We start from the raw sequence: 21,596 nt of genomic DNA, 5'->3' as shown, positions 1-21,596 counted from the left end.
TGATAAAATCGTCATCAGTCATCCAGCGATCGGCGACAACGCACAGTAGTAGTAGAGGCATGAGCGAACTCATCACCACCACCACCGACGATGGCACCACCATCAAACGCGGAGGACGTCACAAAGCAACGGACGGTCCGCCACAGGTAGCAAACGGAATCCTCCGGAACAACCGCCGGCGCACATAAGAAACATTGGACCTTTCTCGCCCCGGATATGGCCCAGGCGGAGGGCATCAGGAATAGGAACTGTGTGCGCGCTTTTTTGCTCAGCATCATCTTAAAGCTTTTAAAATGATACACCAACCATTATCACACCTCCTGTTACAACCTTTTTTATATGTTACCTGTTGCCAGCGATCGATCGAGTGCGAAATTTCGTTCGTGTCCTCTTTTTCCGGTACATTTGTTTAGTTACACGCGCGCTGTGTTGTTGTTGTTGAACGTTTACAGATTTGTTGAATGCTGATTTTGTTTTACTACACATTATTTACATGCTGCATTTTTGTTTTTGTTTTTCGGGAGGAAATGCGAGGACACGCGGTTTTTTGGTGGAACGAGAGACTAGTGTTATTGTGCCAAAAGTGAGGAAAAGTATAATTTACAAAGCTGCAAAGCGAAAAATTTGAGCAAAGAAAGAGAATTGATAAAAAAAACGTTACGTGACCAGATTTGTTCCAAAAAACAAAGGCGCGCGCCCTCCACTTTTGTTTGTTTGTTTAAAAAACACATTTAAATCCCCAACCTTAGGACACAGATTTGCTTGCAACCTTTTTAACCTTTCTTGCCACCCTACAACAAAAACCCTCTAAACGTTACGAATATATAGAGATATCGGTGAAGATGTTGCGAACGGACAACGACGACGACGATAAACCTGCAAAGCAGTAGAGTTGTGTGTATGTGTATCGCGTAACGATGACGAAAAGGACAGGTGCGAAGAAATGAAGAAAAACGAACTTATGTATTTGTTGTCAGATCATCCTCCCCCTCCCTCCCATTAACGCCGCGCATCGCCATCGCCATTTAATGAAAGCAGATAAGTGTGTATGTTTTCCTTCTTTTTTTTTTTGTTTATGACTTTGATAGGAATTAAATTTTTTGTTTTGTTTTGTTATATACACCACGTACCACGTGCGTTAGTTACGATTATTAGAAAGAGGTGCAAAGCAAAACACGTTTAAAGAATTTCTTGTACATAAAACAAACAAACACAAAAAAAAACCCCTTCTATCGAGAAGACTTTTTTTCGTTCGTTACTGCTGTTTTTGGGGCTGGTCATGAAAGAAATGTATTTATTATTTAGTTGTGAATTTGGTGACGCTTCCATCCCTAGGAATGAAATAGCTAGAAAAAGGCCACACGACAAAACAAAAATGCAGTTTTTTTGTAAGATTAAGCTCGGTGGGTTGCGCTCTCTCGCTCGCAAAAGTAACGAAATTGATTGTTTAATAAAGATTTACCTTTTATCGATTGTAAAGTAAAATAATACCCTTTTTTATTAATTATTGAAATGAAAAATTTCTTTCGTTAATGTTTTCTTTTGTGTTGCGAAAAAATTACCATAACAAATCAGGTTCAGTGTAGAAATCTAATTTCCATTTTATTACATCTTATCTAGATGAACCTTCTCTCTTAACGGTCCTGGGTTTGTTTGACTATTTTAGATTCTCCTTTGCATGATTTTTTTTTATTCACATCCTCCCGTAAATGAAAACAAAACTAAAAACGAAATAATATTTAAATTCAAGCACTAAACGCTTACGTATTTTGTGGAACAAATAATGTGTTCGATCCCACTAGAAAAAGATGGAAAAAGAATTCTATTTTGGATCGTTTTCCACGTACATATTTTAAATAGAGCATCATAATACATTAGAAGCATTGGCAAAAGGATAAATAATACAGCAAAAAAAAAACAAAAACAAGACTACTCGTGTAAAACAAACAGGCGTATTAATAGGATTTCAAAGCTCTCCTTTAACGCGTTTTACCTGTCTTTTTCCTGTTAGAAAAACCCATATTCCATTACACAATTTTCAGATGAAACGTTATATTCTACAGTCAACTGAAGAGATAGTGTGGCAGGGCTGTTGTGGTGTTCTTTTCCAAATGGGCCGTGATTTTTACTACCATGCTGACTGACCGACAAAACAAAATGCGATCTGAGCCTGAGGAGGGACAAAACCATTTACCATCTATTTAAGCGAAAAATACAAAATCTAAACCCTAATGTCGTGTCACATCAAATTTCAGTTCGAATACCCTGCCCAAACGATTTGGGAACGTGTCGTTTAACGCAACTGTGTGTGTACATCCGGTTGTTCCGTTAACTTCTTTAACGTATCTTGCATTTCCATTGGCGTCGGGTTTTTTTTAGTATGAGCAACAAGTAGTAGTGATAGTAGCTTGTAATAATAATAATAGTAGCACGGCACCTTCTCTAACTAACGTTTCTTTTTTTCAACTAACGAACAGTGTTTTTTCTTCTTCTCTCTTATGTTTATGTTCTTTATGCTTTCTCTCTCTCTCTAACAATTCAGCCCCAATTGAATTTTAACATTACAAACTCTTGTACAAAGCGGGAAAAAACGGACTCTCGGTGCAGTTGTGTGTACGGGGCAGCAAGATCTCTCCGAACCGAAAGTTTAAGCTGCCATTTTTTTCTTATCCGAACGATCTAAAACAAAAGAGTAGATAGTGATGATCAGAATAAGTAAAGTAGGGCTAACTGACTTTGATATGAAAATAAGCGAATTCACAAAAACAAACACAACTTCTAGCACAAAAAAATGATACGAAAACGTGCATTCGATTGTTGGTGGTGGTGTAAATGTACATCAAAAAGGAAGTATTGGAAAGGGTATGTTAGTACGCACAATTCATCCCCAGCGAGACTGAACCCAGGGTTTTTAAGGGATAGAAAGTCTTTCAGTTTACCTTTTTCATGCGAAAGGACATCGAGACGTAATACAAGAGACGTTCGAAAACAGAACAATGGGAAGAAGGGATGCAACACAATCAGCGCGGGGCTTCGACTTCAGTTCCTGTGTCCACCAGTGTAGGTGTAGTTGGTGGCGAAGAGTATATCGTCGTCATCCATATCACAGTCGATAAAGTAATCGGCAACAACATTCGACGGAGCGGGTGCTGTTACCGTGGTGGAAGCGGATGCCGTCGCTGCTGCCGTTGCTACTGTGAAAAGGAGAAGGAAAGGAACAAGCGCCATTGCCAATTTCGCAATGAAAAGTAACGGCCAAAAACGATCATGAGTGAAAGATGGGGGATATAACACGTATGCATTTTGAATTAAAGGACTATTTTTAATGATTTTTTATCGTAAAAGGCAGAGGCATTGCTTAAACTGTTCTGGCAGTTAGAGGCGGCTCTTCCTACAAGCGGACTGAGCGGCCCTGTGAGGTTCGTAAAGGGCCACGAGCAGCAGCCCAATACGAATTGGTCGCTGTAGATTCTGGCGTATCTGATGTATGGGGCCCCGAATGCTGCCTCCGTTCATTTGTTGCCTCCATCCCTCTTCTGCCTGTCGACGCCCCGACTCGCGGTGAGGGTCACCTTTCAATTGAAGGACCCCTAACACTATTTCCTCTGGGATCGGAACGGACAAATCCGCCTCTGCTGGCAGCTATTCCCGGGCTCATTATACGGACAGTTAGGTATATCCAAAGCGGACTACAAGCGCCTTTAAACCCATAAACCTCGTACCTCGTCTAGAGCAAGCGACGCCGATCAAAACATGACAAAACATCCTGAACAAGATCCGTAAAAGCACAAAAGCTTGTCGGGACAGTAGACATTCACTAAAAAGAAGCGGTCGGAACAATATGTTGGTAGGGTCTACAAGGATTATTCTATAGTTTTGCTGGTAATGATGGTAGTCGGGACTTTTTTAGACTCAGGAACCCCAAGGACACAAGTAGTGATGGGTTCTCTGGTGAGCTGATTCCGAAAAAATGGAAAAAGGCCAATCCTAAAAAAAGAGTAGGGCCACACCAGTGGCGGATTTTGCCGCTCGTGCGACTCCAAGCGAAATGAAAGTTGTGACCACGTACCAGATTGAATTTACTAACTAGCGGGAGATTATTAGGTATCCTGGTGATTTTATACGCTTTTCCATATATTTAAGCTGCCGTCCCGAGAGTTTTTTGGCACTTTCTCATACATTTTTGGCGCTTAGTCGATTTTATCTGCGAAAAAACGTCAGGGTGTTGCGTAAAAAGGGTGCGTAAAATAACCTCGTGAGAACATAAAAAAAAAAAACATTCGGGCAATCGTCAATAATCCTCGGGATACCTTACCCCGCGGAAGAAAGAAGAAGGGCTGAATCTAAGTCCAATTTTTGTAGATGCATACGTTACTAACCTAACCGAACAAAGAATAAAACTACAACATAGAAAAACAATTCACTAATCACATAAAACACATTAAATTAGATAAAAACAGCACACATATCATGCAGAGTACTAACATTAAAAAAGGCATTTTCTAACTAGAGATTAATGGCCAAGCAGTCATAGAAAAGCTATTAAATGCAAAACTACATCTATAAAAAAATGCATCGAAAATAGAACAAAATGCCACACCTTTAAGATGTACGAAACGTCAGCGTTAAGAGCCCTTCTTCTCGATTACGACCGTGGTACAAACTGCGCCAGTGGAACTTGTGGCACTGGGTTGTGTTTATGAGATAAACGAGAGAAGAAACATACTTATCATTTGTCTGCCAGGAAAGAGAAAGAATTGCTGATTTCCTTACCATGCTGCGGTTGTGATTGCAAAGCTGTACTGTCCGATTTACGGTTCCCACCGACGTTATGCTGCTTCTGAAATTCCAACAAGGAAAAAGTTACAAATTAGTGTCCTACGATTCTTGCAATGTGAGCGTTGGGGAACTCTACCTGATATTCCTTGAAATCCTTCATTATCTGATGGACGTCAACGTCGATGGATGATGGCGGTGTGTCCTTCTGTCGGACACTCCCACCAGCAGCAGCACCACTGCCCATATCGAACCCGGAACTGACCATGCCGGATGGTGCCGCAAAACCAATCACACCACCGGCAGCAGAAGCAACCGGTGAATGTTTCGCGTACTTTCCACCGCCCATTAAGGGGGACACGATATCACCCATGGACAGTGGGCTGGAACCGGCACTGCTACCACTTCCACCGTGCGTTTTATTCCTTCCCACGGTTAAGTTTTTATACTTTTCCTTGTTCAAAATGGGCAGATTGTTGCATGCACCGGGAAGGTCGGGGGTTGTTTGCAGTAAATGCGAGGAAAAGGGAAGTGGTGCCGTACCGGGTGATGCTCCTGCCGGTGCTCTAGGAACGTTATATTCAGCGATTATCTCGATGCTGCTGTCGCTATCATCCTCCCGACTGTTCCAACGCTGCCGTTCGGGTGATGGAAGTGGGTGCTTTCGATCCTTGGTCGATACATCCTTGGAGGCTGGAGTGGCGGCAGGTGAACGTTTAACGTCCGGATTAGCAAACGAAACGGCAGATTGATCCCCTGCTGTTGCTGGTGGTGGTGGCGGTGAGTTCATTATGTTTATAATGCTATGGTCTGAGGTACGCTTAAAGGAAGAATTGGGCGATATACTAGCTCCACTAGCGCCCGATTGTGCCGTCGGTGTGTGATGTGTGTGAGGATTGCTCCCGACGGTACCAACCTTCTCCGCATCCACCAATCCACCCTTACTGTTGGTTGACTTTACACTCGACGGTGTGCTCGATCGTACGGCGGATGAGTAGCCATCTTGCGCTTTCGTACCGTTCATGTTGGTTCCTGCTAACAAACCTGTCTCGATTGTCGTCGTGCCGGGTGATACAAGAGGCGAAACTACCGTCGTGGTGGACTTCTTACCCACAGCACCCTGTACACCAACAGCAGCAGCAGCAGCCTGACCTTTCGCCAGTGCTTTTTTCCGTCGATCCAACTCCTTCTGTATATCCTCGTAACGTATCCAACTTTTCGGCCACAGTGGCACTACCTTCGTGCGCATAAACTCCGCCAACACTTCATCCTCCGTTTGGTTCCGTGATCGTGCCAACTCAAATGTCTGCTGCCGGATACCGTACAGCTCCCAGAGCAGATTGCGTGTTCGCTCGTTCCAGGTGTATTTTTTCTTTGGATTTCTTATCTGAGGAGTGGCAGCGTTCGGTTGTCCATCGGCTTTCTCTCCATTTGGCAGTAAGTTGGCGCTAGCCTGTGCCGCCGCGCGCATTTCGTTCGCCTTCGAACAGTCCAGCTCATATTTCGCCACAATCGCAGGCATTGTGTAGGAAATCACATCCTCCAACTTCGACAGGAGCGATTTTGTCTTGTTCTCAAGCTTCCGGATGCGAATCTTTTTCAGCTTCAGCTGTAACGATTGCCGGCTTATCGATAGCTGTGACTCGAGATGACGGAAGATCGCATTTCTTATGCTGGACCCGGTTGTGGCACGGGCCCCTTCATCGATCCGCAGCAACAGATCCGCTACCTTGCTTTCGAAGAAGTTCAACTTCCCGTTGGTGCCGGAAAGGGCACGTGCAAGCTCTTTCAGCGATTCCACATCCGCCCGCAGCTGGTCGGAAATATCGTCCGGCAGTTTACAGTCTTTCGGTTTTCGTTCCTTCGGAGGTGGTTGTTGAATGGCCATTGGCAAACTGGTCACTTCAGCCGTTCCATTCGTTACTTTCCCCCTAGCATTATCCTTCTCACTCTCATGGCCACTTTCACTTTCCGACACAATGTCCACCTCCGAAACAGATTCGCGTGAATTTTTATCACTCCCACCACCACCTCCCTCCTCCTCCTCGTCATCGTCCTCCTCCTCCTCTTCCTCTTCCTCCTCTTCATCCTCATCGTCTCCTTCGCCATTTTCTTCATCCTCATCCTCATCCCCACCACCATCGCCATCCTCTTCTGCTTCCGAACTGGAAACGCGGCTCGACCCACTGCTACGCCCTTTCTTCTCTTGCTCCATCTTTCGCAAACTATCCCGCTTGGCACGCAGCATGTCCTTCACTGTGGTAGTTTTCAGCTCTTTCATACCACCATTGTCGTCCTTTTTACTACTGTCCACTGCTGCCGGGGTGGGCACACCACCCTGTACGTTGGAAGCAGTGGTAGCGGTGGCAGATGCACCAGATTTCCCTTTCACTCCGTTCGTCTTTTCCTTACCACTTTCGCTAGAAGACGATTTGGATTTCTGCTCTCCAGCAGCACCAGCACCAACGGTACCATTATCCACCACAAGCTTTTGCTTTTTCGCAACGTGACCATTCAGACGAGCTTTTTCGTCCTCCGCTGCATTGGCAATCAGTTCACTCGCTGCCACATTCGTCTTATCAATATCTCTAGACGGTGGTCGATTCGGTTGCTGATTATCTACGACCGTCGAAGATTTTTCCACCGACTGTTTCTGTGTTTGCTGCTGTACGGGTACTACTGTGTTGTTCTTTTTCTCACCAGCCGGTTCCTCATCGTCACTGCTTTCGGAGGTGGTTGACAAGGCGCGCTTCTTCGGTTTCGGCATCCGTTGTGCATCTTCCGGACGTTCGAAGTTGGACAGCTGTTTGAATTCTAGCTGGCCGGAGTTTATGTAAAATCCACCACCGACCGTTTCCACTTCCTGCGGTATGAGCTCATCGTACTGGTGAAAAATGTACAGAGAAAAACATAACAATTAATATAAATTCTCGATAGAATGAGAAACACGCCCTCTTACCGCTTCCGAGTTATCGATGAAGGAGTCTTCCTCATCGTACCCTGCCCCACGATCGTAGTAGTCCAGCTTGGAAGGTCGGGCCGATTTGCCCTTGCTCGCATAGTCGGACCCCATGCCATACTTTCTCTCCAACTCTTTTGCCATTCGTTCCACATCCTGATCCATATCTGGATCCGATAGAAAGCCATTACCGGTCCGATCGGTTTGTTTCTTCTGTAACTTTTTCCGACGTTTCTGCAAAAAGTAAAAAAAGAAAAATTGTGTGAAAAATTAATGTGAAACAAGAGCTACGAATATTTTAAATACATTTTTCACATGAACTGGAATATACGCAAGATTGGACAGCTTAAATTTCAAAAAGTTAAGATGAGATATGATAAAATCTGAACCAAAACCAAAAAAAAAACAAATCCCAAGATTCTGTGAAGCAAATAATCATTTCATTTTCTATTAAGCACCTAATCGATTCTTCCACATTTTCTTCACAATTCTTCACGTATCTTCCTGCAGGGGATTGTATTTAATATTTTGATAACTGATAAGGGCACATTTAAAGCCAACATCGTTTTCCGGGTTATTCAAACTACGACTGCATTTCTTCCAACTTTGCATCTCAAAATATTTTACATAACAATCGAATAAACAATTATTTAGCGTTAAAAACATTTCCAACGCGTAATTTAAAGCAACGGTTCCGGAACAGTTGACATCGATTTAAACGCACTTGACATAATCCGCTCTCATCGAAATGTCAAAACGCACCTCTTTTCCCAAACATACATAAAAATACACACGCACACAAATCGTATAACCACCGTCTTCTACTGACACACATGCTGGCCATTGACTGCTATTCATTAAATAAAAAAAAAGAAAAAAAACATCAAGAACGACCCCCCACAACCGGAGAAACGGAAGAATGAGAGCAGTGACATAAAACAACAACAACAAAAATGCCCGCGAGCATAATGCTTCCCTACATCTTGCGCACATTACAGAGCAGAACGGATCGATTAAGAAAAAATAGGATGTAATATCAATATGACCTGGATGAGAGGATGGGAAAGACATTTCGAGGTGTAGCAACGTGTGGTGCATCTTTTTTCCCACCTTCACACACACACACACAAACACGCGCGCGAGCATGAATAAATGTTGCAAGAATGCAACCGAAACACAACATTACGCGCCAAACAATATGTTGATAATTGAAGAAAGAAAACTTTACTTGCAGTGGAATGCCGGAAGGAAGGTTCTTTTGATAACAATGAACGAACACATACGTGCAACGTCAAATCGTCCAGGTGAGAGGGCAAATGTGTGAGCAACATACGCACACGCACACACGCCGAAAATGAATAAATGCTCTAATACCAAAACAGAAATTACCCCATGAAAAATGCATTTGAGTAATTAATCTGGATGCACCTAAACCGAAGCACATCATCGTCAAGGTGTGGGATATTATACCCTGACCTGCTGTGATTGTGTGGCAACACACTCCCTCCACTACACGAAATACAGCCGCGCCAACTGCGATTGCAGCAGCATACTTCGCTTTCCATTCAGAACTTGCGACAAACCGAACACGCATCGAAGCAAACAAAAGCACACACATAGGCAAAGATGGTGGCCACGTTCTCCATAATTCCGTGACAGGAGGAGGGATTTTTTGTTGCACATATCTTACCTGTTCTTCATGGATCAGCTTGGAAAAGTTAAACTCCGGAAAGCTGTCGGCGGTCGGTTCGAAGAGATTCAGCTCGAGACGTACCGTTTGGATCTTTTTGACACCCTTACCACCACCGTTCGCCCCATTACTTCCTTCCCCTCGGCCATCTTTGTCGATGTTACCGAAGGGATGAAGTGTCGCTGCTGCCGCTGCCGCCGTCGAACACTCTGACGCCGATAATGCACTGAACGGGCTACCGCCACCCCCTCCCTTTTTCACTACCTCACCAATGGCGCGTTTTATATCCGACATGATATTGTGTGGCCTACCCGACCCACACCCAATATTGTACTGACGCGCACACTTTTACTCTTCGCTGGTTGACTTTCGTTCTAGCCGCAATGGCTCCTTCTGGCCCCTCTCTGCAGCAGAGAAGCCCAAAAGACAACGGGTGCGCGGTGTGCGAGTGGCGCGCGAAGGTTTTCTTTTGCTTCTTCGCTGCTGCTGCCTCTTCTTCCTTCCGCACGCTACATTCGATTAATACCTCCACGAAACGACGACGATGGTCCTTCTACTGCCAGGGCCGGTTGATCCGTTTTGCCCGTCATTCGCAACACGGTGGAAAGGACACAGAACCCTGCTGCTTCTGTGTGCGCTACCGAAAGGAAGCAGAAGGGCCACACACAAAACGCAATAAGCCACGCACACACACACACACACACACGGTTAGACTTTTGGATGTTCACTGATGAAAAGGTGCCAATCGCGGGTGCTGCCTGCGAATCAACCACACAGTCCAATATTACTTATCGCCTGACAACCGACGAAAGCCAAACGGAATCTACAAAATGGTGTGTGCACAGGAGGAAAACTACCTTCAAGGGTTGTATTTTTCGGCAACACAGCAAACCGCGGCCACTTTTTTGGAATGCTTCGGCTTTTTTTAATATTTGCAAAGCGTATTCCCTTTTTAGCGCACTAAAAGACACACGCACACATTTGTCAGCAGCTACACACGCACAAACACACACACAAGCAGCACCCACGTTGCACCGAACAAAAAAAGAAGTGTAGCCGGACGTGCCCTTTTGCTGCTTCGTCTGCCACTGAGCTATCGAACACCGACGATACACACGACACAAAGCTTTTCACCGTTTATTGCACCGGACAGAGCGTAATTCGTGACGTAAGGAAAACGATTTCAAATAGGTGTGTAATTTCACTGTAACCCCGGAATGGTAGTACAAATTAGCGTACACGCATCGGGGAAAAAACGGACAAGCAGATTTTTCTTCTTCTATCTGCTGGCACTACTGCTGCTGCTGCTGCTGCTGGCTGTAAACAATCGGTAAAGTGTCAAATTCGGAACACCCAAGCGGCATCTTTTGTAAGCGTCAACGCTTTTGTGCTTTGATAGTTGGATACTAAACAAGGAGAGCGAAGAATTATTTTTTGAAACACTTTTCAGAAAACAACCGTTTCGGTAAGTACATTGAATAATTATATAACAAGACGTATATTCACCCTTAATTTGAATGAAGATTGGTTTTAACTTGTCCTGTCAAAATCTCAATTTGCTTTCTGTGATTGTATACGATCTAGTCGTACTACCTACTATGAAATTGGACAAAGGTTGGTTGTGCAACCGTAACTGATCATCTATTAAATACCATAAAAAAATAAAAATCGTACGACCGACCAGTGACAAAAGTCTAAAGATGTTGGCCATCAGTTTCAGTTCGGCAACTTTCAGTAGTTTCAGAGCTGACAATGGGGATTAAATTAAACATTTTCCAACATTTTTTCAAATTTTCAAAACCCTTCGCTTGATTAACGCCTTTATAAAATTTCGCTCTTTGGGAATTGTAAATAACAGTCCATCAACCAGAGCTGTCAATGTAATCGAACGCCAAGATGCAAATGAGAAAAACGGTACAAATGTTGCAAATTGTGTAGAATTTGTAGTGCTTTGCGAATCGTTGCTATGGTTACCTCCAAATTTTCTTAACCACGCTGGTGGGTTCCTAAATTATAAACGTTTTTTTTTTTTTGAAAATAATCCGTTGTCGATTGATTATTTTCGTTTTTAATACAAAATAAAAGTATAAAATTGAACACATTCATCCTACATTGTTCTCCCAACCTTGTCATTACAACGTTTGTTTTGTAATTTATTTATTTATTCAAATTATCAGAAGGTTTTATTTCTAAGCTTGACGAACTCCGTACGCGTGCCAAGCAGCCTTTTTTTTATAGATACCAACAATCAAACATCTTATAAAGTAAAAATATTTTTTTTACAACACACCCTTCAAACGCAACAAAACTCTACAACCTTTGCCGCAAATTAATCGCCACTATTTTACAGCACTTTCGACGGTTAACGACCTCCTCGACCACCATTCACCCACTCACTCTACGGACCACCAAACACGGTTGCATTACGCGCTCCGTTCAGCTCGTTCAGCGAACCTAGGAGTACCAAAGAAAAGAACAAACATTCTAGCGTCAAACTCACTGCACCAGCCAGTCAAACTCACGCTCGCTCTCACATTCACGCAGCTGGGCCTGCAGCGTGGCCACATAATCGTCGTACTGCGTCTGGAAGAAGTTTCCCGCGTACACATTACTCAGCTCGTACTTGCGCGTAAAGTTGCGTGTGGAAAAATATCGTCGCACCGTACCACACTGTGCCGAGATTCTCGGTTCGGCGGAAAAGTCAAGCTTCTGCAAATGCTCAAATACCAGCAGCACGAACCGATGCAATCCGGTCCCACGGGGCGTTACTGCACCGAGATACTCGACAAGCGTTTCTCCACGATCCACATCGTTGCCCGGAATGTTTCCTACCGCCCAATGGATAAACTCCCTGTACCGAGGATCATCACGCGATGGTACATCCGGATCGGTCATGATTAGCGTGTACAGTGCGCGTTCGTTTGAGTTCCAAGTGACGACCGGTGGGTTACGGATTTGGGTCGGCGTCAATCGATTGCCACCCTCCGCTTGGCGGCCACTTTTGAACGATACCCGTGCCCAACAATCGGGCGCTTCATCGATCACATCCGGGACAACCTCGTACGAAGCGAAGGCCCGATACACGTGCGCATCGTTCAGTATGTCGGAGGCGCGCGATTCTAGCAGTAGGACACAGATCACCAGCAACACCACACCACGTACCGTGGACATCCTGACCAATCGGCTCGTCTCTACTCTGCGGAGGACACAAGCGGTGCGAACGTACTGTCCACGGGATGGTGAAAAGATTTTCCTTTTAAACAACTCCCCACTAGAGACCGAAGGAACTGACGTTGCTTGAGTTGCGAAAAACTGGTTCTGCCTTATGTGGGTACCATGTGTGCTCGTAGAATTTCCCACTCCGTGACACTACAGAAAAAAAGTGAACGCAGGAGAACACGCGCGGATCTGGTTTGGGGGAGATGTTTTCGACCGATCTCTATCGCTGCTTTCCGATTATCTAACTCTGCTCAACAGGTCATTGAATTCTGTCATGACTGGGGCTAGCAAAAACGATCATTAGTCATGCGCTCGAAGGCCTTAATTAACAACGAGCATTGGTGTGATAATGGCACTACGCATGCTTCATTTCGGACCTTGATAGCCTGCCGTGGAGCATTGTCAAGTGCTGTCAACATTCTTGTATTCGCCGTATTTTTTGTTGCAATATTCCACAATCAACCCATAAATTACATGAATCCTGTCCCTGGCTTAGCATCTCGCCTACTCGGTTCCGGACGATAGTTGAGCGTGCAGCGTCGGTACGTAGTCATCGTACTGTGCCTGATAGAAGTTTCCGGCCACCAGCTCCCCAAGCCCGTACTGCTTCACAAACTCACGATGGTTGTAGTTTACTCGATGGTTACGGCTGCGGTTCGAGACGCGCGGTGCCTTCGTATAGTCGATCCGTCCGGCCGGTTGCTCATACACCAGAAACACGTACCGATGCAGCCCGGAACCGTTCGGTGGGCCAGAACCAACGAACGCATACATATGATCACCATCCTCGACCTTCGTTCCGGGAATGTTACCCACCAACCAGTGGCCAATTTCGCGGAACTTTGGTTCCTTGCGGTTTGGTGCGTCCGGATCAACCATGAACAGCGTGTAGTAGGCGTCCGGTTTAGCCGTCCATTCGACACGCGGTTGATCCTTCACCTGTGTCGGACGCAACTCGTTACCACCGTCGACAGTTACACCGCTCGGATAGGTGATCTACGGTGAATGCCGATTGAAAATGTGAACCTGAGGCATGAAAAAGGTACTAATCGAGCTTGGCTTCGCATACCTACCTTGGCAAACTCTTTCGGTGCAGCATCGATCACGTCGGGAATCACCTCGTGCTGTGCGAAAACCTGTTGCAGCTCAGCCATTTTGGAGGTTGTCGTGGTGGGTTCCGTCGTCGTCGTTACGTCACCAGTTGCAGTCCAAATGCCGTCCAGCAGTAAACACAGCCAGAGCGAAACTAGCGTCACCGTTGTTCGTGTCATCTGCGCTTGTTGTAGGCACACTCGGAAATCGTTCTTATCACTCGCAATGCTGATGATGCCCACTATCAGATGTGTCACACAGCGTTTCTCTCTACAACTGACTGATGGAACGTACGAAATAATCTCCACTCGAAAGCCAAGCAGCAGACGAGATAGCGTGATAGCCACGGGTTTTATTTTTGTATTGGTCAGTCAAGTGGTGATGTTGTGGCTGCTGTCTGCTGGATGTGTTATTACTCTCCAGCATTACCGGTTTGGTTGGAGGGGTGTGGTGGGCCATCAAACACAAAAACAAAATCATGTTGGTGTGTGTGAATTCGCGGCTCGCGTTTTTCTACATGATCGCGGTTGTGCGTAGTGTATCATGCGTGGCTTGGTATGCATTTAGGGTATTCTCACCTGTCCCATTTTGTTGATATTTTGGGTTTGCTTAAAAATATAAATTATCCCAAGAAATTGTTTAATAATACGAGCAGATAAATTCGAAGCTTTTTAATTTGCTGATCATCAGTTCAGCCATTTTCGGTTTGCCTTGTCTGAAAAAGATATAGATCTATGACTAGAATTGTCGATTTATGAACGATTAGGTTATAAGAGCTTTTTAGGTGTTTGGTCCGGTCACGAGCACGAAAGCCCATCCGAACCGTTTTTCCACACATAGGACTGAATTTTCAGGTCCAGGTCAAGGAAGCTATAAATGGCAGGCCAAAACCTCTTTCATGTTTAAGTCTCAAAAGAATTAGAACAATAAGGTCCAGTCTGGTAATTTATACATTATATTGTTCTCCAAAGTTCAACCTATGTTAAGCCTTCAATTGGGGCCCGAGATTTCTTGAGGTTCCGAGCTTTCATGGCGCCCCGACAGCGCAATCGCTGACCTTCTTATACTAAGTTGTCTAGTCATTTGAGCCTCAGGTACTTAAGGAGCCCCAAACTCGAAACTAAGACCGTGGAGTGGATATGTTCTATAGAAGGCAGTGAAATCATGAACAATCGGCCAATATCACGCCCCCGTCCTCAATCTTAAGTTAATTTTGATTGATGTATTCTAAAGAATCCTCAGACACGGACAAAAGAGTCAATAACGTCGATCACTTAAACGAAAAAATTTCCTCTCAGGAGTAAATGTAAGGCGCCTTCCAGTCACCAAATTCTAAGTGATGGGGGCTCAAGTTAGTTGAATATTGCACTTTTGCAATCATATAATAGAGTTTCGCATTTATTGAGTGTAAAAGTTTGCAACTCGGCTCAGGAATTGTGCACTCAGTTGTGATTCAATGAAACAGTAAAGAGAAGTTCCACAGTTATGTTACATATTTTTTGTAACTGAATGCAAGAATCTACTTTACTTACTTTTTTTATTTACTTACTTACTTATGAAGCGCTACAGTTTCTTCGCGATCTTGACCAGCAGCAGTCCTTTAAACCGTTCGCGATCTAGCGCGGTCATCATCCCGGCCTTCCAGGCGGAGGCATCAATGCCATCAGAACATCTCAATTTGTGGTCCTGTGGTCCATGTGGACTGCCTAAAAAGACTTTACGGACTGGATCGTCCAGCGTCATTCTAATGACATGATCAGCCTATTGCGGCCTGACGAGTCTAATGCGGTGTACGATAGTGATAGTGTTCTTCATGGTAGCGGCTGCTCCATTTTTCCACTAGAGTGATCCAGTAGAAATTCTAGAACGGAATCCTAGGTGTTGTGAGATCTTGACTTCTCTTTATAAACATAAAAAAGGATCCAGACTGTAATGAAAAACTATGCAAACACCTCGATATTCTTCAAAACGTGAAGCTCTTCTCGTGTTTCACCTCCTCAACTCTGGTAACCCCTTTGCTTACTCTTCTGCAACATTGTGCCTTTCCATATGTACCGAAGCAATGGAAAAAAGGCCAATTTTTCCACCTCTCGCCCTCTCTCTCGGCTCTGGTACATAATTTCGCAATAAGAGTGATACAATGTACGCGTGTTCTCCCTGTGCCGAAACCACCAGACCAGTGTATGGTGTACTTGGCATAAGTTGCAATTTTTATTGAACACCCCAACTTGTTTGTTACACTACAGCATAGGCGGCACACAGGCACCGTATGTTTTAATTCCTACATGAACCGTTCCCGAACGTCGCATGCATCACAAATAGTGTTTTTTTCTTCCGAAGAGACTATGTATACAAATGCAAAAAGCCTTTTTTCATTTCTATACTGCTCCTGTGTTCTTCAATGTACAAAACAACCGTGTTCTCTATCTGTTTCTCTTATTTCCTTTGCCACGAATGTTTTATTCCCTACGTAATGCTGTCTTACTTATGCGCAACATTATGCTAATCGCTACGTACGCAACGCAGAGCTTTGTTTTACATGGAATCGTTTCTTCTTCTTTCGCTGTTTGACGAACGGTTCGCGAATCCTTCCACGGTCGCAAGGATACGCAACGAGGACCCTACACTGGACGTACCATTCTCCGGGGCACGATGATGATGATGATGATCTTCCCTCTGCTACGAGTACAAAAACACTGAAAGCACACAGGTGAGCAGACAGATCCTCCGTTCGCTTTAATCGATCGTTCCATGCCGTCTCTTGAAGCTAACGCAAGAAGGCTTAACGTTATTATTTTCATCTCCCGTATCCTATGTATCCTTCCCTATGCTATCCACACACATTCGCTCGTAATGTTGATGATTCTGGCAGCTCCTTTTGTTGGCTTGGCTTCTTTTTATTCTTCTTTCCCGTACGCACACTTCACCCAGATGCTGCTGATGCAGAAAGAACCGTGATCTTCCTTTTCTTTCGACAGCACCAGCCAAATACTTTATCATTATCCTCTCATCCCCGATGTACATGCACGGCATCTGGGGCCGGAAGATCCTTTCCTTCCGCCCGTGTTGATGCACCGAAAAGTTTAACGACCTTTCACAAAACACACACACGCACACCCGTACTTTCCTTCACCCGGCCGTTTAGTGTCCGACAAAACGGGACCAGCGTTTCAGAATGCGTTTTGAAAGTGGCCCAGCTGACGGTAGAGCTTCGGTACGTAGTCATCAAACTGGGCCTGAAAGAAGTTCCCTGCCACCGGTAGCCCCAGCTCGTACTTCTCCGAGAACTTGTGGGTAGAAAATTTTCCCCGACCCTGAGTACTCCTGGAGGATAGGCGAGACGAGCGTTGTAAGACAAAGCGGTCCAAGGTTCGGTTGGATTCGGTTACATTTTGTTTGTTGTTGTTACCTGTTTGAAAGCCGGGACTCCTTGTAGTAGATACGCTCGTTCTGTCGATATAGTAGAAACACGTACCGATGTAGGCCCGTTTTGCGGGGAGGCGCTGCCCCGATGTAATCGGACAGTGTGTCCCCTTTGGCGAGATCCATACCGGGTATGTTTACCACCAGCCAGTGGTGCCACTCGCGAAACTTTGGCGCTGTACGGCTTGGTGCATCGGGATCGGTCATGATGAGCGTGTAGTATGCGTCCGGTTCCGCTTCCGGCCAGCTTACCTCCGGGACGTGCTTCACCTCCGTGGGTGTCAGCACATTGCCCAGATTTACACGCAACCCACCGGGATACACCACGTGCAGCAGACTTTCGGGTGGAACCGGCACTACATCCGGCACGATCTTATGGTTCCGCATATCGCGCACAAAGTCCGACATACTTGCCAGGGGTTGCGCGAAAAATACGCGACTGGCACCACCAGGCACACCAGCTTCACTGGTGTGCCGAGTGCTGCAAGCTAGCGAAAGGAGACCTTTAACTAGAGCCGCCCTCACACCCGGCCGCTTTACCCAGGTGCGCTAGAATCGAGGGCTAGTGTTCTAGGTTTATAGGTCGTCACGTGCTTGACGGTCGAAATGGAAACCAGTGCAACGTATCGCGCGAACTATGGGCGGTAAGGATAGCATCAGCTTTTCGGAGTTTTGGAGCCTCCTTTTTCGGCGAGGGCGAATGCAAGAATAGAATGCAATTAATTAAACTTTTCCCCGTTTTCCATGCTCAACTGCTAATGACGATGGGGTGTCATTTGATGGGTGATGTGCTGACAGTTTTAAAAAACTCCGAGGGCTCGGAAAGGGCAATACGACTGTGGAATAATTGTTGTCTAATTTTAATGACTCGCCCCTAGTTCTTGCGTTCGTAAGGAGTTACTGGAATCATGAAAATGTGACCACCTTTACCATGCTCGCTCGGCAGTGTGTGCTCCACAGTGTCAGCGAGCATGTTTCTATGCCATCCGCGTAAAACAAAAAAAACCGTGAATGTGGGGCCTTTCGCGTGCGTTTGACCTGCCGCACACTAAACAATAATAGTAACAATAAACAAATAACTTCCAATGACGCCCCGACGCTGTCAAACGCAGGCGGCTTCAAACACTGACTTCCGAACGCCTCAAGGACTCGCTGGTCACACCCACTCCCTCCAAAAAAAAACATCACGGAAACAGCCAAGTGGTACTTGGCGTGCATACGGAAGTCCCCAATTGCCCAAGAAAATGAAACTCTTACGGAGTGTTGTTTTGGTTTTTTTTTCTCACAATTCTTTTTTATGTTTTATTGTAACACGGTGATTTTGTGCAGTGGATGGAACCAAAACAAGTTGTGTGTGGTGTGGGGGGAAAGTGTGTGGGGGAAGTATAACATGTGTGTGTGTGTGGAGGGAGTACCACGGGGAATTAGGGAGAAGGAAACGGAAGGAAAAGGAGGATTGGGAGCTGAACAAGATCCTGCCTCGTTCAGGTAGTGTCCGTAAAGGTGGCGTACAGCTCCGGGACGTAGTCATCGTACTGGGCCTGGTAGAAGTTACCGGCAACCGGATCGCCCAGCGCGTACTGCTTCACAAACTGGGCCGGATTCCATTTGCCACGGTTTGGGTTCCTGATAGAAGTAGAAGTGGAGGTAACGGTTTCCGTCAGTAAGGACTCCGTTCAAGAGATCCTCTCGTGTGACAACCTACCTGCTACTGAGCACTGTCTCGTTGAACGTCACTCGGCCCTCCTGCTGCTTGTATACCAGAAACACGTACCGATGCAGCCCGGTACCTTGCGGTGGTCCGGAACCAACGTAATCGGCCAGCACCTCACCAGCATCCACATCCACACCGGGTATGTTACCCACCAGCCAGTGTTTCCAGCTGCGCATCTCCGGATTGCTGCGCGACGGTGCATCCGGATCGGCCATCAGCAGTGTGTAGAGTGCGTTCGGTTCCACCGTCCAGCAGAGCTTCGGCCGCGACCGTACCTGTGTCGGGGTGAGCTGATTCCCCAGCGAAACTTCCACCTCCGACTCGGGGTACGTGATCTTGATCGTTTGGTCCGGTGCGAGGTCGATCAGATCGGGCACTATTTCGTTGCGCGTAAATGCGTCACTGGTTGGGTTGGAGGCCATCGCTAGCGCTAGCACACCGCACGTAACGGTTACACGCAGCAGCACCATCTTCTTTTTGCCCTAGGGTTTGTTCTTCACACCGTTCCACTCGTTTGATGTTCGCAAGTTTTTGGGATTCGTTGTCCTCCGTTCGGACCGAGTGCACAACAAAGACTGAGCACGGTTGGTAGCGCTAGTGGCCCCCTAGAGACCAGACGGCGAGACAGACTACACCAGAGCCAGACGGACAGACAGTTCGGGACCCTTTTCTTTGGAACCGAATCTCTTTCCACTTCGTACGTTTGTGTGCGTCTTAGAAGAGCATACGACGCGATTCCCCTTTTGTGGACTCTTGGGTCAATCAAGACAACGACCAAAAAAAAAAAAAAAGGCACGAGACAGCGTCCACCGTTGCAACCGATGGACCGGTTATGTAAAGCACCTTCCAGATGCTCTTTTATATAGAAGCGACTTGCTCTGTTCGCATCGCACTCACACAGACTCGCGCGAGTCAGACGGTTTCGGCCGGGGGTTGCACATCGATCATCCCTTCGTCCGTCTCCACCACCCAAAACAACCCCCTCTCCTTTCCTCCTCCTCCGGGGGCCTTTTTCGCTCGTTTGCTTCACACTCAGTTTTCCATCGTTTCCGGCCTTAGTAGATTTGTTTTCCGACGAAACAGATCTGCCAGCCTTTGTGTTGGTGCAATGATCATACCACCCTTGTCCACCATTGAAACATCGCAAATCATATGGTTTGTCCGCTCACCCGCTTGAGCATGTGTGGATATGTGCATCGGCGGGCATTGCATGCCTTTGCACGCTTATCATTAGCGATTTAGCCAAATGTAGTGCTCTCGTGTGCAACGCACGATAATCGGTTTTTAATGCCGGCCGGCCATTGCAGTGGCCGACGCCCCGGTTTCCCCGATGACTTTGTATGCAAATGGTTGTTTGCTTTGGCAAGCGCTTTAAATCGACCCCGAAATAATGAATCGTTCAGGCAAGGCGTTCCCTGTGTTGCCGGTGGTCAGTGAGTGTTTGTGATCAGGTTTAGCAACGTCATGCCAATTTCCAGTGGTAGACTGAATGTAATACTACTGTTGTTATTTTTAGATAATGTGTTAACATAATGGTATTGTCTGTAGGTAAAAAATGAAACTCATCATTCGTACCTTTTGTTTACTGTTGGGTTTGTCTATGTCATGTGTCGTGAGTGATAATGTTGGTGGTAGTAGAATTGCTAGACATCAGAAACATCCAATATGAATGAGCGTAGATAATTGTGTCCATATCAGGTGTGTTGTCTATTCATTGCTGGACCAAGGCATTTATCGCGCTAAAGTTTCGAGTATCAGTTTAGAGCGAAGACAGACAGTAGAAGGGTTAGTGATAGCTTCTATCATGTAGTCGGTGAAGGAAGATGATGTTCCAGTAAATTAAAATATCTCGACCAAATGTGCCTGAAAAATAAACACAAAATCTACGAGACCAGGGTTCAAGACCAGTTTGAATCGTGAGGTAAAAAAATATGGTTGGTGTGGAGGACTAATAAAACTCTAAGACGACTTTGAGGCTGAGCGGTCCGGTAGTGAGGCTGAAGTGGGGCTGGTCTTCACAAGGTAGAACTGGGGTTCAAATCCCATCTGGACTGTTCCCCCGCAGTGATGGATTGTATATCCTACTATATGGTACCAATAACTCTAGTAAGCCATTAGATGGCCGACCATTGTGACCTAATGGGTCGTTAAGCCAGGAAGAAGCAGAGGAAAACTATTTTGAAGGAACATTTTAGAAAATAAGTTGAAGCCAAATTTCCGAGTATGGCGTCCGAATGGCAGTTTCAGTAAGCAAGTTCAGTAAGTTCAAAGCTGAGACTTCGTATATCTTGACTTGCCCAGACCCTGCTGCACGTCCTGAAGACATGACTAACTCACAAAACCATCTGCATCCGATATCCGTCACCGTCAGGATATCTGCCTCGCCGAACTGCGCCGCTAGTTCGTTTTCATTTCCACACGCCCTAATCGGACACACTACTCTGCTTCCGAGTTGGGCTCTACCACGGTCAGAGCATCCAAGCAAAAGCAGGCACTATGTCTTCGTTACATTGATTCTCAATCTAATCCTATCCCCTTGCGTTTCAGTCGGGTGTACGAAAAGCCAAGAAAGCTTAGTGATCGGGTTACAATCCAAGCCCAGGATATCAAAAACCGCGCTTCGCATGACGCCTCCCAGGGTTATGTGAAACAGGAAACAGGAGTGTTCGTCCCCTTGCCAAAAACCCCGGGGAGATTTGAACGATTCCAACACCAAAGTACCC

The 21,596-nt window shown here is 45.8% G+C and overlaps 8 protein-coding genes across 11 annotated transcripts in view; 1 reads left to right on the top strand and 7 right to left on the bottom strand.

The window, feature by feature from the left end:
* Positions 1–21,596, bottom strand: part of LOC126558132 (E3 ubiquitin-protein ligase RING1) — a 470,233-nt gene that overhangs the window by 182,830 nt on the left and 265,807 nt on the right. The window lies entirely within an intron of this gene.
* The window catches only part of LOC126559169 (MOB kinase activator-like 1), a 284,421-nt gene that overhangs the window by 92,145 nt on the left and 170,680 nt on the right, over positions 1–21,596 (bottom strand). The window lies entirely within an intron of this gene.
* The window catches only part of LOC126557706 (nucleolar protein 56), a 357,328-nt gene that overhangs the window by 171,164 nt on the left and 164,568 nt on the right, over positions 1–21,596 (top strand). The gene's annotated exons all lie outside the window — the stretch shown is intronic.
* LOC126556831 (yemanuclein) lies at positions 3,039–9,719 on the bottom strand. Its single transcript, XM_050212353.1, has 5 exons — positions 9,426–9,719; positions 7,736–7,969; positions 4,916–7,660; positions 4,774–4,840; positions 3,039–3,179 (listed from the first exon to the last, which is right to left on the bottom strand). The coding sequence occupies exons 1-5, from the start codon at positions 9,717–9,719 to the stop codon at positions 3,040–3,042; spliced, it is 3,480 nt and encodes a 1,159-aa protein (XP_050068310.1). The 3' UTR covers position 3,039.
* LOC126559573 (protein D3-like) lies at positions 11,824–12,611 on the bottom strand. The gene is made up of 2 exons (XM_050215743.1): positions 11,948–12,611; positions 11,824–11,879 (listed from the first exon to the last, which is right to left on the bottom strand). The coding sequence occupies exons 1-2, from the start codon at positions 12,594–12,596 to the stop codon at positions 11,824–11,826; spliced, it is 705 nt and encodes a 234-aa protein (XP_050071700.1). The 5' UTR covers positions 12,597–12,611.
* LOC126558973 (protein D3-like) lies at positions 13,136–13,915 on the bottom strand. The gene is made up of 2 exons (XM_050215065.1): positions 13,718–13,915; positions 13,136–13,640 (listed from the first exon to the last, which is right to left on the bottom strand). Exons 1-2 carry the CDS (start codon positions 13,913–13,915, stop codon positions 13,149–13,151), a joined length of 690 nt encoding a protein of 229 aa, XP_050071022.1. The 3' UTR covers positions 13,136–13,148.
* Positions 16,907–17,567, bottom strand: LOC126559871 (phosphatidylethanolamine-binding protein homolog F40A3.3-like). The gene is made up of 2 exons (XM_050216045.1): positions 17,146–17,567; positions 16,907–17,060 (listed from the first exon to the last, which is right to left on the bottom strand). Exons 1-2 carry the CDS (start codon positions 17,565–17,567, stop codon positions 16,907–16,909), a joined length of 576 nt encoding a protein of 191 aa, XP_050072002.1.
* Positions 18,627–19,345, bottom strand: LOC126559086 (protein D3-like). Its single transcript, XM_050215194.1, has 2 exons — positions 18,865–19,345; positions 18,627–18,785 (listed from the first exon to the last, which is right to left on the bottom strand). Exons 1-2 carry the CDS (start codon positions 19,341–19,343, stop codon positions 18,644–18,646), a joined length of 621 nt encoding a protein of 206 aa, XP_050071151.1. The 5' UTR covers positions 19,344–19,345; the 3' UTR covers positions 18,627–18,643.

This window comes from Anopheles maculipalpis, chromosome 2RL (assembly GCF_943734695.1).
Source record: "Anopheles maculipalpis chromosome 2RL, idAnoMacuDA_375_x, whole genome shotgun sequence".
Lineage (NCBI taxonomy): Eukaryota > Metazoa > Arthropoda > Insecta > Diptera > Culicidae > Anopheles > Anopheles maculipalpis.
Note: the sequence above shows the minus strand (reverse complement) of the source record. Positions and strands in the feature narration are given on the sequence as shown.

Bases quoted from the DNA above. Each gene is read 5' to 3' on its own strand.
- LOC126556831 (XM_050212353.1), bottom strand. From the start codon at position 9,719: ATGTCGGATATAAAACGCGCCATTGGTGAGGTAGTGAAAAAGGGAGGG. The intron at 7,970-9,425 runs GTAAGATATGTG...TACTTTTTGCAG, and splicing joins AGCTGATCCATGAAGAACAG to AAACGTCGGAAAAAGTTACA. The intron at 7,661-7,735 runs GTAAGAGGGCGT...ATTTTTCACCAG, and splicing joins TCATCGATAACTCGGAAGCG to TACGATGAGCTCATACCGCA.
- LOC126559573 (XM_050215743.1), bottom strand. From the start codon at position 12,596: ATGTCCACGGTACGTGGTGTGGTGTTGCTGGTGATCTGTGTCCTACTG. The intron at 11,880-11,947 runs GTGAGTTTGACT...TGGTACTCCTAG, and splicing joins GCGTGAATGTGAGAGCGAGC to GTTCGCTGAACGAGCTGAAC.
- LOC126559086 (XM_050215194.1), bottom strand. From the start codon at position 19,343: ATGGTGCTGCTGCGTGTAACCGTTACGTGCGGTGTGCTAGCGCTAGCG. The intron at 18,786-18,864 runs GTAGGTTGTCAC...TACTTCTATCAG, and splicing joins GAGACAGTGCTCAGTAGCAG to GAACCCAAACCGTGGCAAAT.
- LOC126559871 (XM_050216045.1), bottom strand. From the start codon at position 17,567: ATGTCGGACTTTGTGCGCGATATGCGGAACCATAAGATCGTGCCGGAT. The intron at 17,061-17,145 runs GTAACAACAACA...CCTATCCTCCAG, and splicing joins GAGTCCCGGCTTTCAAACAG to GAGTACTCAGGGTCGGGGAA.
- LOC126558973 (XM_050215065.1), bottom strand. From the start codon at position 13,915: ATGACACGAACAACGGTGACGCTAGTTTCGCTCTGGCTGTGTTTACTG. The intron at 13,641-13,717 runs GTAGGTATGCGA...CATTCACCGTAG, and splicing joins CACCGAAAGAGTTTGCCAAG to ATCACCTATCCGAGCGGTGT.